Below are 18,591 nucleotides of genomic sequence, written 5' to 3'. Positions count from 1 at the left end.
AAACTCTCAAACATGACCTCAGAACCGTCTTTTCTCATCAGCAAGTGAATAACAAGATAGAGGGCAAAATGTTAACGGAAAAAACAAGACAAAACACAAATTCCAATGTGATCAGAGTCAAAATTCCTTTTCGATCTGGGCCTGTTCTCCGTACATGGATCAAATTGTTGATAATTTGGTGTGATCCTGAATTTCACCGTTGTTGGAATGGTTGTCGCAGTAACAAATCCATATAAAGGTCAAATCTACTCAGGAACAGGTTTATTCAATATAAGTAAGAATAGATGACTGTGTCATTTCTGGAAATCTGCTCAACTATGGCCGGGTAACAGAGTTGATGGTCATGGTTTTCCCGAATCAATCTACACCTTAGTCAATGATGGGTGCTCACAATCATCTCAGATGATAGAATCCAGTTTTATCTAATTAAATTCTCACTTTAGTTTGAAGATGTAAATAAACTGGATGAGCCTGAAAAGAATCAAATGATTCTGGATCAGTCAGCTGATCTTGGATCTTTTAAGCGATGTACACAGAACAGGACCCAGATGTTGGGGAATAAATACTTTTTTTGAGTTCAATCCTTTCAGTAAAACAAAGATAGTTCAGTGAATATGAACCGATAAATATGTGCGCGGACAGCACTGGTTGTGTTCTGACCATGTTGAAACATCATTCTCTGACCTGTTGTTAATGTGCAAAATTATTATGATAAAACTATTCATGTTTTCAACAAAATATGGGGGGGGGGGGGGACTGTTGCCACAGTCAGTGGTTAAACTCTGGATTTGAAACCTTGTCTTTATTTTAAACATGGTTGAATTTTCAAGATGTTCCAACCAGAGGTGGGATGAAGTCACCGTCAAGTCATTCTCAAGTCATCAATCTGCAAGCCCCAAGTCAAGTCTCGTCAGCTTGCAAACAATTAGTGGTCATTATGACTTGAGACTTGCTGATTCATGACTTGAGAGTGACTTGAAGGTGACTTCATCCCACCTCTGGTTCCAACTCTCCCATCACAACCCATGACAACATACTTTGGTAATTAATCCCTTACATTTCCGCCAATCCCGAAACACTGCCAGACATGCCATGACATCAATGAAATGCTTTCCGGAACATCCACGGGTGTGCTCATGTTATGTGCCCGCTATGGTGTCTACACTTATACTACAGTTGTTTTGGCACATGCCACATAGTACAAGTCCAGAGCGTTATATCATCAAACTGCACGCTAGATCTCATTCATTGGCAACTGTGAGCTTCACACACTGTTTTTTTTTTTTCCACGGTTACAGACCATGAACTTTTGGAATGCATACCTGTGAAGTGAAAATGGGGCTTTATGTTACTCTTATGAGCATAATGCTTTAGAACCATATTTTGACAATCTTCCATGACTGAATAAATCATCAAACTACGCAGCGTAATCGATAGTGGCAGCCTGACATTAAAATAAATAGAAAAAAATTGTTAAAATTGGCTTTTAAAATTGTTCATGGACTTGCACCTCCCTATCTGGCTGACCTGGTGAAGCCCTACGTACCGGCTCAGGCCCTGTGCTTGCAGGGTGCAGGACTTTTGTGTGTTCCCAGATTGAATAAAAAGTCTGCTGGTCACAGAGCTTTCTCCTACCGTGCCTCAGCTCTGTAGAAACATCTCCCGGCACACATATGGCAGCCGGATAATGTGGAGACTTTTAACCCTCTGGGGTCCAAGGACATTTTTTGGACAGTTCATTCGCCTAGCATAAATGTTTTATTAATGCTGTTAACAGCTCTACCTGCATCCCACAATCAAGTTTTATGTCTCTTTTTTTCAGGACAACCTGTTCTTTCATAATATATATGCTTTTGTTGTGTTTTATAAGTGTAATAAAGGTTTACAATCAAAAATAAAGGAAAAAGTAAAGCAAAAAATAATTTTCCACACACATTTATTCAAAACACACAGCAAACTATAAGAAACAACTGTTTTGACACTTTATAAAGGTAATTTGTGGTCTTGTGTGAAAGACTGTACAACAAAAAAGTTCAAACAATAAACACAAATGCACATTTTGAACAATATATACAAAATGGTCTATGCATTTATGCTCCAGTCTGAGGAGTGGCCTCTCCCTCATCCCACTGATATGGTAAACAGTGCTTTACGCCAGAGGGAGAGAGCCACAGAGTAATCCAGTAACATTCAAATGCAAACTAGTGTAGCAATCCTGATAGTTACACAGTCTTTGTTTGATATTAGAGAAGCTTGAATCTTCGACTGGACTGGGTTGCTCCACCTGGACAACTGAGAGCCTACACAGAAACTCTTTGTTTGAGCACGTGAGATTGTCATGTGAGGCTCTCTGTCTGCTTTCACTTTCGCTGTGCGTAATGGTGCAGGGGGCATTGGAGGAGTTAGTGGGCTATTCAAACGGGCCAACTGGTAAGATATCACTCCTGAAAACGATCTTTGGTTTATCACGTGAGGTAAATCTACCCTACGATTGGATTTTGGAAAACCATGTAACGGTGAACCAATTCCGATTGGACACTCACATTGCGCACGTCATCACACAGCTTCTATAAGGAGTACAAAGATGGCCGATGGTGGATCGAAAGTCCACGGTGTTAACTTTTCAGCAAAAAAAAAAAAGTAAGTTTCTATCTCATATCATTAAAAAGTTGGTCCCAGCCGTCGTATATGACAGCGTCGGCCCCAGAGGGTTAAATCAAAACTGAAAACCCATTTGTTTTCCTTGTTTTATCATTAGTTTTTTTGTGTTATTATGTGTTTTTATTCTTATGTTTTGACTTTTTAATTTTTTTTTATTCAATTTTTCTCTGTTTTCGGTATTGTGTTGTTTATAGCACCTTGAGGCGAACTCCCTGTGAGCTGGAGCTACAGAAATTAATATATTTTGAAATTTGAAAATATTTTTTCCAATCATGCAGACAAATCTGAACTATCCGCGAGTCTTTGCAGAACTACTGCCATCACTGTGCATATCTTGGTGTTGCATCATCCCTCTAATTTTGGCCTTTTTCCCTCCCACAATGTTTAGCTCCATGACCCTACGACCCCAGCTTTGGGGTCTCTGTCAGCCATAATGTCGAGGCGTACAAAGACTTGCAGGGAGAAAAACAAGAGAGAATTTGGATCTACTTAAACAAGTCATTTAGAGAACAGACATAATCGGAGCATACACCCACCTCCAACACCTCGCTCCACATCCCGCACACCAGCACTCCCTCTCTCACTTTTTCTTTGCCGTTACAAGGTTATCTGTCTGGGAGATAATGAGGAGGAGCAGCGATGGGCCCACCACCGCCTGCCTGGTGCCTAATTAATCATTGATTGTAATATAGCTACTCAACTCATCCGGGAGAAGACCCACACGATGGAGGTGGTGACTATGACTTTTGTGTACAAGGGGCAATTTGTTTGCCATCTTAACATGTGGTGGCTGGTTTCAATAGGTCAAATCAACAGAGGAAAGAAAATTTAACTGCTATACTGTCTGGCTGCTGTTGGTACGATTACGTGTGTAATACAGTCGCTCCCATCTTCAACTCATGAGATAAAATGCTTACGGATGATGGAGTGCTTCAATTTTACATCAACCTTCTGGTTGTGCGATGTTTTCTTTTCTTATACTCACACTGCCGTCACTGCGCTGACCTCCTTTGTGGGTTATTACAACCACCTCCATCCACTTCCTCAGGTGTTGCTGAGAGAAAACAGACAATGATGATTCAGGCTACAAGACAACTCAAGATAAGACTCGATCATCTAAATAAATGAATGCCACCTTCAAGAAAATAAGTCGCTGTTTTACTGCCAAATAGTTGTAACCAAAGTGTAAACACTGCTGCTGTTAAAATTTTCTGCTGCAACTGGCATCCTTTGAGATATTTTCAAAGAAAGACATCATACGAATGTCACAAAATGCACGTCGAGGAGGACAAAGTGAGATTTCTTACCATCATCTGGTCACAGAACTTGTCGTTGAAGGAGTTGGGGAACAGTCGAGTGACTGAGGTGAGGCGGTTCACCACGTTGAGCGTCAGGCTGCGATAATCACCTAACATCATCAGCAGGGGGCGCATATGAGTGTGGATCTGATCGACTTCGATAGTGGCACCTTCCAGGAACTATGACACAGTCGTGGGACAAAATTAAAAAAATATATATTTTTATTAATCATCTCTCACACACACACACACACACACACACACACACACACACACACACACACACACACACACACACACACACACACACACACACCGGGTACATCTTTGGGATTAAGGGTTTTGTCCAAGAGACCTTAGTGATTTTCCTGTCTGACAGGAAATTGAACTGATGATCCTCTGATGCCGAGCTTTAACATCTAGACCCACAGCTCCCAGCTTGGGGTCTGACCCCTCCTTTGGAAAGGGGGGGTGGGTGTTGGGAGACGCCAAAGATCCCAGGGTGTGCCCAAGGATTTGTCTACTGTGAGTTTATCAAAACTAAAAGGTCGCCAAATAAATAAGTCACAATAACCAGGCGTGCACATAACTGGTGCCCATGAGGTTTGTGTGTGCTAAAAATTAATGATGCACAGCAGGAAGCACAGAGGGAAGCATTTCTTGGGAGGAAAGTGATGACAACAGACAGCACAGATTGCAGGAAAAGCACTTCCCTTGCTGCGTATTATTATTTTTTGGCACACACGAGCACCAGTTATGTGCACAATTGATTACATACTTGTGTGACAATCAAAACTAATTAAAAACATAATTTGCTTTGGATGAAACAAAGAACAAGAGGGAAATGATCGTCTTTTTTTTTCATGAAGAAAACAAAAGACTCACTTTATTCTTTTGGAGTTGTTGGGGGGGGGTGAGAGCCTTTCATGGGTTAATGTGTGTGTGTGTGTGTGGGGGGGGGGGGGGGGGGTCCTGGGAGATGAAAAAAAAAAAAAAAAAAAACACAAAAGCTTGGGAACTACTGTTCCAAATATCACCTCCACCAAAAACAGAAATTCTTCACATGTCCAAATAAATGTGTATAAATATGGTTGTACAAGAGCAAATATCATCAAAAAAATATCTGAACACTATCTGGCTGTAAATCTGTTGTGGTCAACCTTATTTTAAAATTAAGATCCATTTACATATCAGAAATGAAGATTTGTGACCAAGCCAGCACTACATAATTTAAGAGTTCAGAACCCCTGGTGTCTCAATTAAGGAAGTCAGGCCATTCAAATGGGGGCAGGCGAGTCATAAACAAGCCCACATGCCAACAGCAAACACCGATGACGCAGACGCACACCAACACCTCTGCACGAACAGAAGAGAATGATGCATGGCAGCCCCATTCTTTTTCCTCTCAGCACTGAGAACAAACACTCCATCCTGTATCGATCGGGTTATGGCAACGCTCATTAGAGCGAGCTGGGCAGAGATGAAAAAGTGGAAAGAGGAAAGAATCTCCCCCACCCACCACCCAAAAAAATCTCACATTGTAAAAAAAAAAAAAATAATCAAAGAAGTGACATTGGCAAAGAAAGAGAAAACAAAGCACAAAAAGGTTTAGGTTTAAAATAGAGGGAAAAAAGGGACGGATAATGTGACGGATAGACGAGAGGCTCGTTCAGGAAAAGTGTGATAAAGCAGAGAGACGTCCATGTGAAGATAACTGAGGAAAAGACAGCAAACGACAGGAACAAAGTGAATTGTAAGGAGACAAAAAAGCAGAGAAAAAATAAATAACAATCACAAAATAAAACCAGATTGTCAGAGCTCATCCGGTTTTATTCTCCAATAAATGTCTCCACACAATACATGTGAAGAAACTGAAGAGATACTCTAACTAAACTCTTTAACAATAGCTGGAATTTTTCTAAGAGTCATTTTAATATTTATACTATTGTGTAAATACACTTTAGAATAAAATCTGAGGTTTCAGGTGAAATCTTTACAGCAGTGTGTAAACTGTGTTGGGAGACAGTAATTTGCTATCAAACATATTAACTACTGTAAATATGTTTGATAGTAGTTGAGGTTCTTTTCAAAATTCCTTATGAAAATGTGTAAATATTCTTGAATGGTGTCTTTATTTTCATTATCCCCCCCCCCTCCATAATCATGAAATTCAGGAACATGCCCTATTTTGAGTGAATTTCAGTGTTTCAGTGTCAGATCTCTCCAGAGATCTGTGGGCCACACAAGAACATTCACAGAGTTTTCCTGAAGCCACTCCTTTGATATTTTGGATGTGTGTTTAGGGTCATTGTCCTACTGAATGATGAACTGTTGCCCTGGTCTGAGATCAAGAGAGCTCTGGAGCAGGTTTTCATCCAGGATGTCTCTGTACATTGCTGCATTCATCTTTCTGTCAATCCTGACTAGTCTCCCAGTTCCTGCTGCTGAAAAACGTCCCCACAGCATGATGCTGCCACCACCATGCTTCACTGTAGGGATGGCGCCAATTAAGTTGTAGAAACATCTCGAGGATGGTCAGTGGAAACCTGAGCTCAATTCTGAGCTTCATGGCAAAGGCTCTGAATACTAATGTCAATGTGATTTCTTAGGTTTTTTTTTTTTTTTTTTAAATAAATGAGCAAAAAAAAAAAAAAATCATGTTGTCATTATGGGGTATTGTGTGTAGAATGTTGAAAAAAAATGAATTTACTCCATTTTAGAATAAGGCTGTAATATAATGTGAAAAAAACTGAAGCGCTGTGAATACTTTCCGGATGCACTTTACGTTAGAAAAGACAAATCATGAGTTAGAAACCGCTAACAGGAAGGACAGGAGGAAACAAATGTCACACTGACCTTCCTCATGCAAGCTTCTCCTGCTTCTTGTAATTCGTTGTTCGTGGAGTTGAGGGCTTTAAACAGTGCAGCAATGATTTTCTCTCTGGACTGGGGCAAGTAGTTACAGGCTGCCAAGGCATCTAACCAGGAGACAGAATACAATATTAAACCCTAACGCATTGTTTTTGACATTTTTTTTTTAGGCCTGGTATGTCAATCCAGAAAACAATCCGGACTGGAAGAGACAGAGTAACACCTGCTCCACACATGTCCAACACCAGGTAATGCAAATTATTTGTAATGCATTGACACCAAAATATATGGCTCTGTGTGGTCTTTATGACCAAGAGGTTGTCCTTTCAAGGTCACATAATGTCAAAAGTCGTGACCAATAGAAGCGTTATATACGGCTAGAGCTGAAACGATTAGTCGAGTAACTCGAATAATTCGATTACAAACAAGTTTGAGGCAAATTCTGTGCCTCGAAGCTCCATTTAATGTTGTAGTGCATATGCCAGGCCTGTGTGCGGCGCTGTAACATCCCCAGAAAAAAAAACAGAAGACGACTAGCCGTGTAAGAGCTAATCAATGTAGCACCAAAAGCTAAAACTTTCCAACGTGCCACACAGAGTAAAATAAAGCCTTTTAAGAGAAAGAGGGTCCAAGGTGATCATCTGAAACAGACTTACTGCGCATTTAAAGCGAAGCAGTGTGTTTGTCTATTTTTAAAAAACACACGGTTTGGTATGCTGGCTGTGCTCCGCTCTACGTGCACTTTAAGTCAATTTTTCATCAACAGGGTGCAGAGCGGATTTATCAGTGTGGCTTTTGTGGAAAAGCTGCACCCCGGAGCTCAGTTTTTCAGGCTGTGCTCATGTTCACGTGCAGCCTGACCGACTGAAGATTACACCAACTGCCTGCGCTTAGGGTCCGGTGTCAGGGGTGTGCTGATCTGAGCTCCTGACACCGGGAAAGATCCAAAACTTGCAAAGACATGAAAAAATGAATAATAACCCATGAAAACAGAAAGGGATACATTAAATTTGACAATCTGCATGGTGGTGCAGCAAAATTGTGCCATTGCTTAGGATAGCCCTGGACTACTGAGGCTGTTTAAAAACACAAAAGTACTTTTTATCTGATTACTCAATCGCTATAGAATACTCGATAACTAGAATAATTGATAACTGCAGCCCTATATACGATTTCATAACAGGGTTTCATATTAACCACAGATGAATCTTTAACCACTTCTTCACAAAAACCATAATAAATATCCTCTATAAATAAGCACTGGAACCAAATACTGACCTTGACTTTTAACCAATTCCACTCCATCAAAAGTACTATGTCCTTGGACGATACTCAATAATTCCCTCAAGTTTGGTCCAAATCTGATCAAAACCATACAAGTTATTTTGTTCAAACATGGACACATCATCAGTTGAGTAGTCAGGTCCCATTTCTCAGTGATGACTAATCTTGACAACACATGAATAAGGTCAAATGTAAGCAGTGAAACTCCAGAGTAACTTCAATTAAATTGAAAATATGGCACTAACACAGTGATCTACATGGAAACAATAACTGTAGTTCAACTAGATGAGAGATATTTATTCAAAACCCTTCAGTGAAGGGGGAGCGCCACCTGCTGGTGGACACTGTCCTGCGTTGGTTCCTACCCATCTACATTCTGGACAAATGTACCGTAAAATCTGAATTACCAAACTGGTACTTGCTAACCATAGTTGACAATTACAACTGGGCATCCCAACACAACCAAAAATAATACCCCTGCATGCGCGATCAAGTGCGGGTGTAATAAAAGAAGTGAAATAGCTTAAATGCTTCCAAGACATTAGTTTAATAAAGTAACAAAAAACTTCTAGTTATCTACAATCTTTGCAAACAAACTGCAATGATGATAAAAGACCAATTACAATAGAGCCAATATTACAAAGGGCTGGTTTCAAGTTCAGTGGAGCCTACTCACTGAGGGCAGCGATGCGGAGAGGAACCAGGGAGGGAAGGCTTTTGTAACAGGGCAGCTTCATCAGAGCAGCATCCTCTGCCTCGCACAGATGCAACAACTGAAGAGAAAAAAACAGAAAAGAAAGGTCAGGGGTCAACAACCACTGTACTACAATGGGTAATGGTAAAAGTCTCAGGTTTGAGCCATCCGCTCAGTTGGATGAGGACTTAACATCAACCCCACTACTATACTCCACTATATTAATTTCTTTCAAATGGTGCGCTACCATCGTGTAAAGTGGCAGCAGCAACCCCCCCCCAAAAAAACTTACAATGCTATGGCTGACTTTTTAGTTTTACAGCTTGATTTTAGTTGTGCATACCTCTGTGTAAAACACCTTGTGCTCCATGACATTCAGGTCCATGGTGAAAAGGCGTGGCTGCAGGGTGGTGCAGAAGGTGTTGCCCTCCATGAGGCCGATCTGGGCATTGGCAGGCTGATGACGCAGCAGATGCTTCTTTGGAGGAACCATATCTTGTAAAACCTGAGGAGAATTAGTACTTATAATCACCTCACTGTTATATCCGAAGTACTTAGCTCATTACTCTACAGAGCATGATAACAGTAAAGCAATCTTCATTCCCTGACTAAGAAAATGTATTAGAAGGCAGCATGGTGAGGGTGTTCTCATGATTTAAGCCCACCATGGAAGAAATTAGCCATCACTTATCACATAAAATGTCTGCACACTCTGAAAGCTTTAGTCTTATCAGGCCTTAAGGGTACAGATAAAGAAAAGATAAGATTCAAGTTCCAGTTTCTTGCCTGTGCAGATCTGTATCGTGTATGTTTGGCTTCCTCACCAATAACACTATAATAGCATGTTATAGGTTTTGCAGTCCTGAGATTTCACCTCTTTGTGTGGTTCCATGATGATGGTGACGCTCTTGCTTGTGACCTGAGCGAGCACCTGCAGGGAATGCATGGCCTGCTTCCTGACGGTGGAGTTGGGAGAGGTCACCTCTCGGACCAGGTCATGCGTGACCATGTGGAAAGACTTGTCCTGGGCTGCCAACAGCTCCTCATTTTTTTCTTCATCTTTCAATGGAGTGGCACAGCGGACTAGCAACTGCTCCAAAGTGGTCTTAGCCATGGCTACAGCGCCATTTGATACCTGAAGCAAAATCAGGATTGATTTGAGAGCAATATGGTAAAAAAAGGAAGGTTGATATGGGCCCGTGTTTGTATGTCAACCATAAACAGCTAATGACTAGCTTATAATGCAAGCAGACTAAAAAGTACTCACCTTCAGCAAGATCCAAGTGTCTGTCTAATCTTGACTGTAAACAGTCAAGGGGACATTCAAGGAACTGAAAATCATTTCAGCTACAAGCAGTTCTTACAAACTTATACACAGGAATAGCTCACAGAAACCCTGCATCTTAATTGACAAAAACAGTGTTGACAAAAATGTCCAGAAGATTTAAAAACCATATTTTATCATGGTCCATCCATGAGGCAGACATCTTGAAAAAGAAAGCAGGTTTGACTTATGGTTTTGGTTTCTAAATCAAATTAATCCAAATAGAATAACTACATTAATGTCAACTCTTAACTCAGCCGCATGGGGTGTGCAGCCAGTACATTCTGAGTGCCGGTCCCAAGCCCGGATAAATGAGGAGGGTTGCGTCAGGAAGGGCATCCGCCGTAAAACAAGCCAACCCAACTATGCAGACTCAGAATCGAATTCCCATACCGGATCGGTCGCGGCCCGGGTTAACAACGTCCGCCACCTGTGCTAAGGAAGGAGAAAAGGACTTGTACCGATTGGCCAGACAAAGGGACAGAGCTGGAAAGGATGTGCAGCAGGTTAGGGTGGTAAAAGATGCACATGGTAATGTGCTGACAAGTGAGGAGTGTGTGCTGAGAAGGTGGAGGGAATATTTTGAAGAGTTGATGAATAAAGAAAATGAGCAAGAGAAAAGGCTGGATGATGTGGTGACAGTAAATCAGGAAGTAAAAGAGATTAGCAAGGAAGAAGTGAGGGCTGCTATGAAGAGGATGAAGAGTGGAAAGGCAGTTGGTCCAGATGACATTCCAATGGAGGCATGGAAATGTCTAGGAGAGATGGCAGGAGAGTTTCTAACCAGACTGTTTAATAAAATCTTGGAAAGTGAGAGAATGCCTGAAGAGAGAGACGAAGTGTGCTGGTTCCTATTTTCAAGAACAAGGGTGATGTGCAGAGCTGAAGTAACTACAGAGGCATAAAGCTGATCAGCCACAGCATGAAGTTATGGGAAAGAGTAGTAGAAGCTAGGCTTAGAAAACAGGTGAAGATCTGTGAGCAGCAATATGGTTTCATGCCGAGAAAGAGCACTACAGATGCAATGTTTGCTCTGACAATACTGTTGGAAATGTACAGAGAAGGACAGAAAGAGTTACATTGTGTGTTTGTGGACTTAGAAAAAGCTAGGGTGCCAAGATAGGGTGCCAAGAGAAGAGTTGTGGCATTGTATGAGGAAGTCTGGAGTGGCAGAGAAGTACGTTAGGGTAGTGCAGGACATGTACAAGAATAGTGTGACAGCAGTGAGATGCGCAGTCGGAATGACAGACTCATTCAAGGTGGAGGTGGGATTACACCAAGGATCAGCTCTGAGTCCTTTCTTGTTTGCAGTGGTGATGGACAGGTTGACAGATGAGATCAGACAGGAGTCCCCATGGACTATGATGTTTGCAGATGACATTGTGATCTGTAGTGAGAGTAGAGAGCAAGTTGAGTCTAGTCTGGAGAAGTGGAGATATGCTTTGGAGAGAAGGGGAATGAAAGTCAGTAGAAGCAAGACTGAGTACATGTGTGTGAATGAGAGGGAGCCCAGTGGAATAGTGCAGTTACAAGGAGCAGAAGTGGTGAAAGTAGATGAGTTTAAATATTTGGGGTCAACTGTTCAAAGTAATGGAGAGTGTGGTAGAGAGGTGAAGAAGAGAGTGCAGGCAGGGTGGAGTGGGTGGAGAAAGGTGGCAGGAGTGATTTGTGACCGAAGAATATCAGCAAGAGTGAAGGGGAAAGTTTACAAAACAGCAGTGAGACCAGCTATTTAGAGACAGTGGCACTAACAAAAAGACAGGAGGCAGAGCTGGAGGTGGCAGAGCTGAAGATGTTGAGATTCTCTTTGGGAGTGACAAGAATGGACAAGATTAGGAATGAACATATCAGAGGGACAGCTCAGGTGGGACGATTTGGAGACAAAGTCAGAGAGGCGAGATTGAGATGGTTTGGACATGTGCAGAGGAGGGAGAAGGGTATATAGGGAGAAGGATGCTGAGGATGGAGCCACCAGGCAGGAGGAGAAGAGGGAGACCAAAGAGGAGGTTCATGGATGTGCTGAGAGAGGACATGCAGGTGGTTGGTGTGACAGAGGAAGATACAGAGGACAGGGTGAGATGGAAACGATTGATCTGCTGAGGCGACCCCTAACAGGAACAGCCAAAAGACGAAGAAGAAGACATTAATGTCAACTCTTAACATGTATAAAGTGAAAATATACCACATATCTGTTCATTTTAAAATAATGCACTAATTGCACCATAAGTCAAACCTGCTTTCTTTTTCAAGATGCCTGTCTCGCGGCTGGTCTGTTGTATGCTGTCAAGGTAAAGGACGCTTCCCTACAACAAAGACAGAAGCACTGACTCATTGGCTGTGTTTGGGTTTGTGATTGCCTTTGATTCTATCAGAAGCGCTGGAGCACTACTTAAACTCAAAATCAGCTTGTTTGTAACTGAGAGTGTACCGGAGACAATACTGAAAGTTATCGGTTAGAGGTTAGCTGTACCTTCCGATAAATTTTTTGGTGGTTTATCGGTTTAGCGTTATAAAAGATAACTTTTCAGTTAGCTGACTAGCGGTTATCGAAGCTAACTTTTTGATTAGCTGTGCCCACCACTGAAATATGTGAATGTGCACCAGCTAGCTAACAACTCATAGCGGCCGCTGCTGCTTCTACCCAAGGTTGCGGAGGCAATGTGTTTATATTTTGCTGAAAATCTGAGGTTTTCTCAATACTGAGTACAACCCCTTGCAAAAATTATGGAATCACCAACCTCGGAGGATGTTCATTCAGTTGTTTAATTTTGTAGAAAAAAAGCAGATCACAGACATGACACAAAACTAAAGTCATTTCAAATGGCAACTTTCTGGCTTTAAGAAACACTGTAAGAAATCAGGAAAAAAAATTGTGGCAGTCAGTAACGGTTACTTTTTTAGACCAAGCAGAGGGAAAAAATATGGAATCACTCAATTCTTAGGAAAAAATTATGGAATCATGAAAACAAAAGAACGCTCCAACACATCACTAGTATTTTGTTGCACCACCTCTGGCTTTTATAACAGCTTGCAGTCTCTGAGGCATGGACTTAATGAGTGACAAACAGTACTCTTCATCAATCTGGCTCCAACTTTCTCTGACTGCTGTTGCCAGATCAGCTTTGCAGGTTGGAGCCTTGTCATGGACCATTTTCTTCAACTTCCACCAAAGATTTTCAATTGGATTAAGACCTGGACTATTTGCAGGCCATGACATTGACCCTATGTATCTTTTTGCAAGGAATGTTTTCACAGTTTTTGCTCTATGGCAAGATGCATTATCATCTTGAAAAATTATTTCATCATCCACAAACATCCTTTCAATTGATGGGATAAGAAAAGTGTCCAAAATATCAACGTAAACATGTGCATTTATTGATGATGTAATGACAGCCATCTCCCCAGTGCCTTTACCTGACATGCAGCCCCATATCATCAATGACTGTGGAAATTTACATGTTCTCTTCAGGCAGTCATCTTTATAAATCTCACTGGAATGGCACCAAACAAAAGTTCCAGCATCATCACCTTGCCCAATGCAGATTTGAGATTCATCACTGAATATGACTTTCATCCAGTCATCCACAGTCCATGATTGCTTTTCCTTAGCCCATTGTAACCTTGTTTTTTTCTGTTTAGGTGTTAATGATGGCTTTCGTTTAGCTTTTCTGTATGTAAATCCCATTTCCTTTAGGCGGTTTCTTACAGTTCGGTCACAGACGTTGACTCCAGTTTCCTCCAGTTTCCTCCCATTCGTTCCTCATTTGTTTTGTTGTGCATTTTCAATTTTTGAGACATATTGCTTTAAGTTTTCTGTCTTGACGCTTTTATGTCTTCCTTGGTCTACCAGTATGTTTGCCTTTAACAACCTTCCCAAGTTGTTTGTATTTGGTCCAGAGTTTAGACACAGCTGACTGTGAACAACCAACATCTTTTGCAACATTGCGTGATGATTTACCCTCTTTTAAGAGTTTGATAATCCTCTCCTTTGTTTCAATTGACATCTCTCGTGTTGGAGCCATGATTCATGTCAGTCCACTTGGTGCAACAGCTCTCCAAGGTGTGATCACTCCTTTTTAGATGCAGACTAACGAGCAGATCTGATTTGATGCAGGTGTTAGTTTTGGGGATGAAAATTTACAGGGTGATTCCATAATTTATTCCTCAGAATTGAGTGATTCCATATTTTTTTCCCTCTGCTTGGTCTAAAAAAGTAACCGTTACTGACTGCCACAATTTTTTTTCCTGATTTCTTATAGTGTTTCTTAAAGCCAGATAGTTGCCATTTGAAATGACTTTAGTTTTGTGTCATGTCTGTGATCTGCTTTTTTTCTACAAAATTAAACAACTGAATGAACATCCTCCGAGGCCGGTGATTCCATAATTTTTGCCAGGGGTTGTATATTGACTACAAGGAGATCAGAACATTATGATGCATGAGGTCCAGATGTGAAAATATAAATCACACATTTCATAGTTCCATGGACAAAACTGTTTCATAAGCCTGAACATTTACCACTGTGTTCTGATTTGGAAAAATATTGAAGTTATTACTTTCTCACCTCTCCTGTGAGGTCCATCATGACAAAGAGCAAGGCCTTGAGGAAGGTGAGCTGATTCTGTAGCACCCAGATCAAAGGCAGTCGCTCCATCAGGAACTTAATGGACACCACGCCTCCAAGCTTCGCATACCAGGCCTGCTCGTAGCAACAGGCGCACAGTCGCTCCACAATGTACGAGAACAGCGGCAGCTGGCACGCCTACACACGGCGAGAAAAAAACAAGATGATGGAACGATGGATTCTTTAGGCGTTTTATACATTTTTTTAATAAACCAAATATATGCAGGAATAACTACACAGTAATGACAAAATAATTCTATCTGATAAAACGGCACGGTTTCTGGATTTGAAACCAGACAAATCTGAGCACTCACATTTCATTTGATCTGGCATAATTATCTATAATTAATAATAACAGCCAATTCATACGAAGCCGAAAATGGGCAAGGCCAATCACAACCATTTATGACGTGTGTATGTATGACATGACGAATAAGATGTGGTGCAGCAAAAAGCCAGTAGAAGTTGCTTCTCCTGGAGAAACAGATCTGAGAAATGGGTAAAATGCAAATCACTGTCATGCAGCTTGCAGTCCATAATGACGCTAAATGACAAACCAACAGTCTGTGAATTATACTGAACTATAAGCCATATAAATCATATGTTCTAAATAGCTGCATAGACTAGCGCCACAGTAGTTATGGAAGCTAACGGTAACATTAGCTTGTAAAACCTGATTTGATACTCAACATTTTTGTATCATTTAGTGTACGTCACGTTGGTCTTACTGGTTGTAGATCTATCCAAGTGCGTCTGACTATACCAGATATAACAAACATTTTATTTTCAAAAAGTACTGCAGTCAGCACAATACAGGTGAACAATATCAGAACTAACGCCATAATGATGTTGTAAAGTATATCATTCCGTTCACGAACAACTGAACCCTCCACCCAGTGACTCACCCTCTCTTTGGAGCCAAGGATAATGCTCGCCACATCAAATATGACAGCCAGGGCCACTTCTCCAATCTTACACAGTTCTTTCTCCTCATAGGCCATGCAGATAGCTATGGCATCAATCAGCACCAATGGATCCATGCCTTTTGACCTGTTCTCCTCACTGTGGAACATGGCCATGCTCGGCTGGCTACCCGACTGGTAGCACGGAAGCAGGAATGGACCTTCAACAAAAGAAAAACAAAAAACATATATACGGTTTTCGGGACAATGAGATTGGAAGTGAAATTTAAATGGGCATTTTGTTCTTACTTAATGCTACATAGTGCATAAAAGTTAGAATTTTAATGCAAAGATTAAAAAAGCACCAAATTGAGTGAGTACAAAATTATCAAAGTTCCATTCAGAGAGAAAAAAGTACTATGACTAACTCATTAATATGCTCATACTTGCATGTTGTAATCAATGCTGCTACAATAACCTATTAGCTATTGTAGTATGCTTGGTACAAGTTACCATGGAGATACAGTCATGTTATCACGCAAATGTAATTGCACAAGTTTGGATTTGTGCTAGAATAAATTAATGTGAGCCACCACATTTTTGACAGGATTCAAACTCAAAGGTAATCGGTAATGCCAAGATTAACTGATTTTAGTCACATATGAACTGTACTTCTGCATGCTCCTTTTTCTGGACCCACAGCTAAAGATCAGAATGTGATAATATACGATTTTGGAATATACTGAATGGTATAAATATGGTGTTAAAAGAAGAAAAGGACATGGATCATCTGCAGAAGTGTGAAGCACGTGTAGATGTGGTACAACTGATAACGGTATAGACAGACAGTCTCTGCATTGTTGGAAATGATGAGAACATACAGAGGTTGAAGAGGACTTGTCCCTCACCACACTGTTGAGCCACAGCAACCATGGTGTAGTGGCGTATCAGGCTGGCTACAAAGGGCAGCGCGCTGGGCCTGAGGTCCTTTATCACTGCAGACATGAACGCTCCTGTCAAAGCCTGTTCAAATGTCCTGCGGGCAGGTGTGTCTTGCACTTTGTAGCGATGAGAGATGATGACACTGTGGATCCACTTCTCAGTAAAGCTGGTGTGTATGTGTGTGTGAGAAAGAGACAGGAGAACACAACACAAATCATAAGAGAAAAGAGACACCAAACAACAGCATAATAAGTTTTGCACGAAGTTCCTTTAAAGCTATAGTGTGCAGGATTTAGTGACATCTAGTGGTGAGGCTGCAAACTGCACTGCGCTGTAGCTGGTCATGATTTTGTTTCCCTTTCACGTTTTTGTTTCTTTGGCAAAGTGGATTCATGCTCCCGTGCCTTCTCTTGTGACGAGCAAAATCACGGACAATAATTACAGTTCTCAAACATGTTAGCCGGCATTAGCAACCAGCAGACGGCGACAGCGGCTACTGCTTTAACATGGCGGCTTCCATGAGGGAACCCACTTCCTTGTAGCTATGAACGGCCATTCTAACGTTAAGAAAACATATTGATTAATTGGTGCAAGTAATTACACCTTAATAGACAGATTCCATTTTTGCTAAGAATTTTTGCTAAACACTGCAGCTTCAAGCAGGAAGCGCAGACGTCAGTTAAACCCGCTCCTTCCACCATGAATTTGCCAAAAGAAACACCACTGCAATCCCCCAACATATACTCGATGTTCTCGCCACGTCTCTTCAAGTTCTCCCTCTCGTCCTTTTCATTTCCTACTGCTGTCTTCTTCGTCCCCTGTCGGGATTTGTTTTTTTTTTATTTACTTCAGCTGATGGCAAGTGGGTTGTTGTGTGATGGAGCAGCTGTTCTCTCCATGCTTGAGCTTGTGTTTTATAATGCCACATGCCAGGGGCAGAACTGATGGATTGGCTCATTTCATTATCGCCATTTAAGAGACTGGTCTTTGGTAGAGGGAGAGAAGAGGAGCGGGTGATGACACTTGGCATGGCTGACAAAATGTCACCTCAACTGCCTTTCACTTATTTGGGGGCCTCCCACTTCAGTTCTGCTTGGCTTTTCCCATCAGGCATAGCTAAGTAAATTCTGCATGCATTTTTCTCCCCACTGAACCAAAACTGTGTTCATACAGCGACCAAAGACTGAGACAAAGACCGAGCAACAAGAGGATGAAGAAAGGAGGAGGAAAACAGCATTTAAACTGAGACAGGAAGTGGGAGGCGGTGCCCCTTGATCATAAGTGACATACTTCATTATCCCTGCAGAAGTGTGCACGTGCACGTGTTTATTAGTGTGCAAAGACAAAAGAGTAGAAAAGCAGAGTGGAGCACAAACAGACAGAGGAAAGTCAATTAGCCTCTGTCCGGGGATCAATGATGGTAATGTGCCTTCACCCGTCCCGTGTGTCTGTTCATGTATTTGTCTACTTGAAGTGAAAGCCTGTGTGTGTTTGGAGGGTGGGGTGGGGCTGTGAGAGTGTAATTAGCAACTCCAGCTTTTGAGAGAAAACTGCTGAGGCAGCATGGTGTTCGGGAAAGTGGCGAAGACTTGATGCGAGAACTGGAATCTTGACGTTTCAGGAGTTGGAGGCGTCGGGGAAAGTGTGACGAGCTACATGGATAAGGTGTGGTGAGAAGGGGGAGAGTGTAAAGGGCAGAGGTCAAAGAGGAGGAGTGAGAAGACTTCAGCAGCCATCACACAGACAGAACATTTAATGCATCACGGACTGGCAGAATAGTCCTGGAACAAGTTCTCAAGCAATGAAGAGCTCTTTTTTTTTTTTGCCTCGCTAACAGATTTGTTTTGTGTTGTTACGAACCGGGGCAGCGCGCAGATACATCAGTGACATGCATTTCCTGTGGTTTGACTCCAGCATTAAAACGGCATTTGAAACGCCACAGAAAAGTTGCAAAATGTTGATGTAACACAAACCACTGAGCTAAATTTTGTTA

The 18,591-nt window shown here is 41.6% G+C and overlaps 1 protein-coding gene across 2 annotated transcripts in view; it reads right to left on the bottom strand.

Annotated features, from left to right (window-relative positions):
- Positions 1-18,591, bottom strand: part of trrap (transformation/transcription domain-associated protein) — a 202,909-nt gene that overhangs the window by 151,416 nt on the left and 32,902 nt on the right. For both annotated transcript variants that reach the window (XM_034193140.1, XM_034193142.1), the window contains exons 22-30: positions 16,565-16,764; positions 15,660-15,877; positions 14,695-14,892; positions 9,683-9,943; positions 9,152-9,313; positions 8,791-8,887; positions 6,816-6,937; positions 3,969-4,139; positions 3,647-3,715 (exon numbers count right to left, since the gene is read on the bottom strand). In XM_034193140.1, coding sequence (XP_034049031.1) covers positions 3,647-3,715; positions 3,969-4,139; positions 6,816-6,937; positions 8,791-8,887; positions 9,152-9,313; positions 9,683-9,943; positions 14,695-14,892; positions 15,660-15,877; positions 16,565-16,764 — 1,498 coding nt within the window. The remainder of the gene's footprint in view (positions 1-3,646; positions 3,716-3,968; positions 4,140-6,815; positions 6,938-8,790; positions 8,888-9,151; positions 9,314-9,682; positions 9,944-14,694; positions 14,893-15,659; positions 15,878-16,564; positions 16,765-18,591) is intronic.

Source organism: Thalassophryne amazonica, chromosome 18 (assembly GCF_902500255.1).
Source record: "Thalassophryne amazonica chromosome 18, fThaAma1.1, whole genome shotgun sequence".
Taxonomy (NCBI): domain Eukaryota; kingdom Metazoa; phylum Chordata; class Actinopteri; order Batrachoidiformes; family Batrachoididae; genus Thalassophryne; species Thalassophryne amazonica.
The sequence above is the reverse complement of the archived record's forward strand: the minus strand, read 5'-3'. Positions and strand labels throughout refer to the sequence as shown.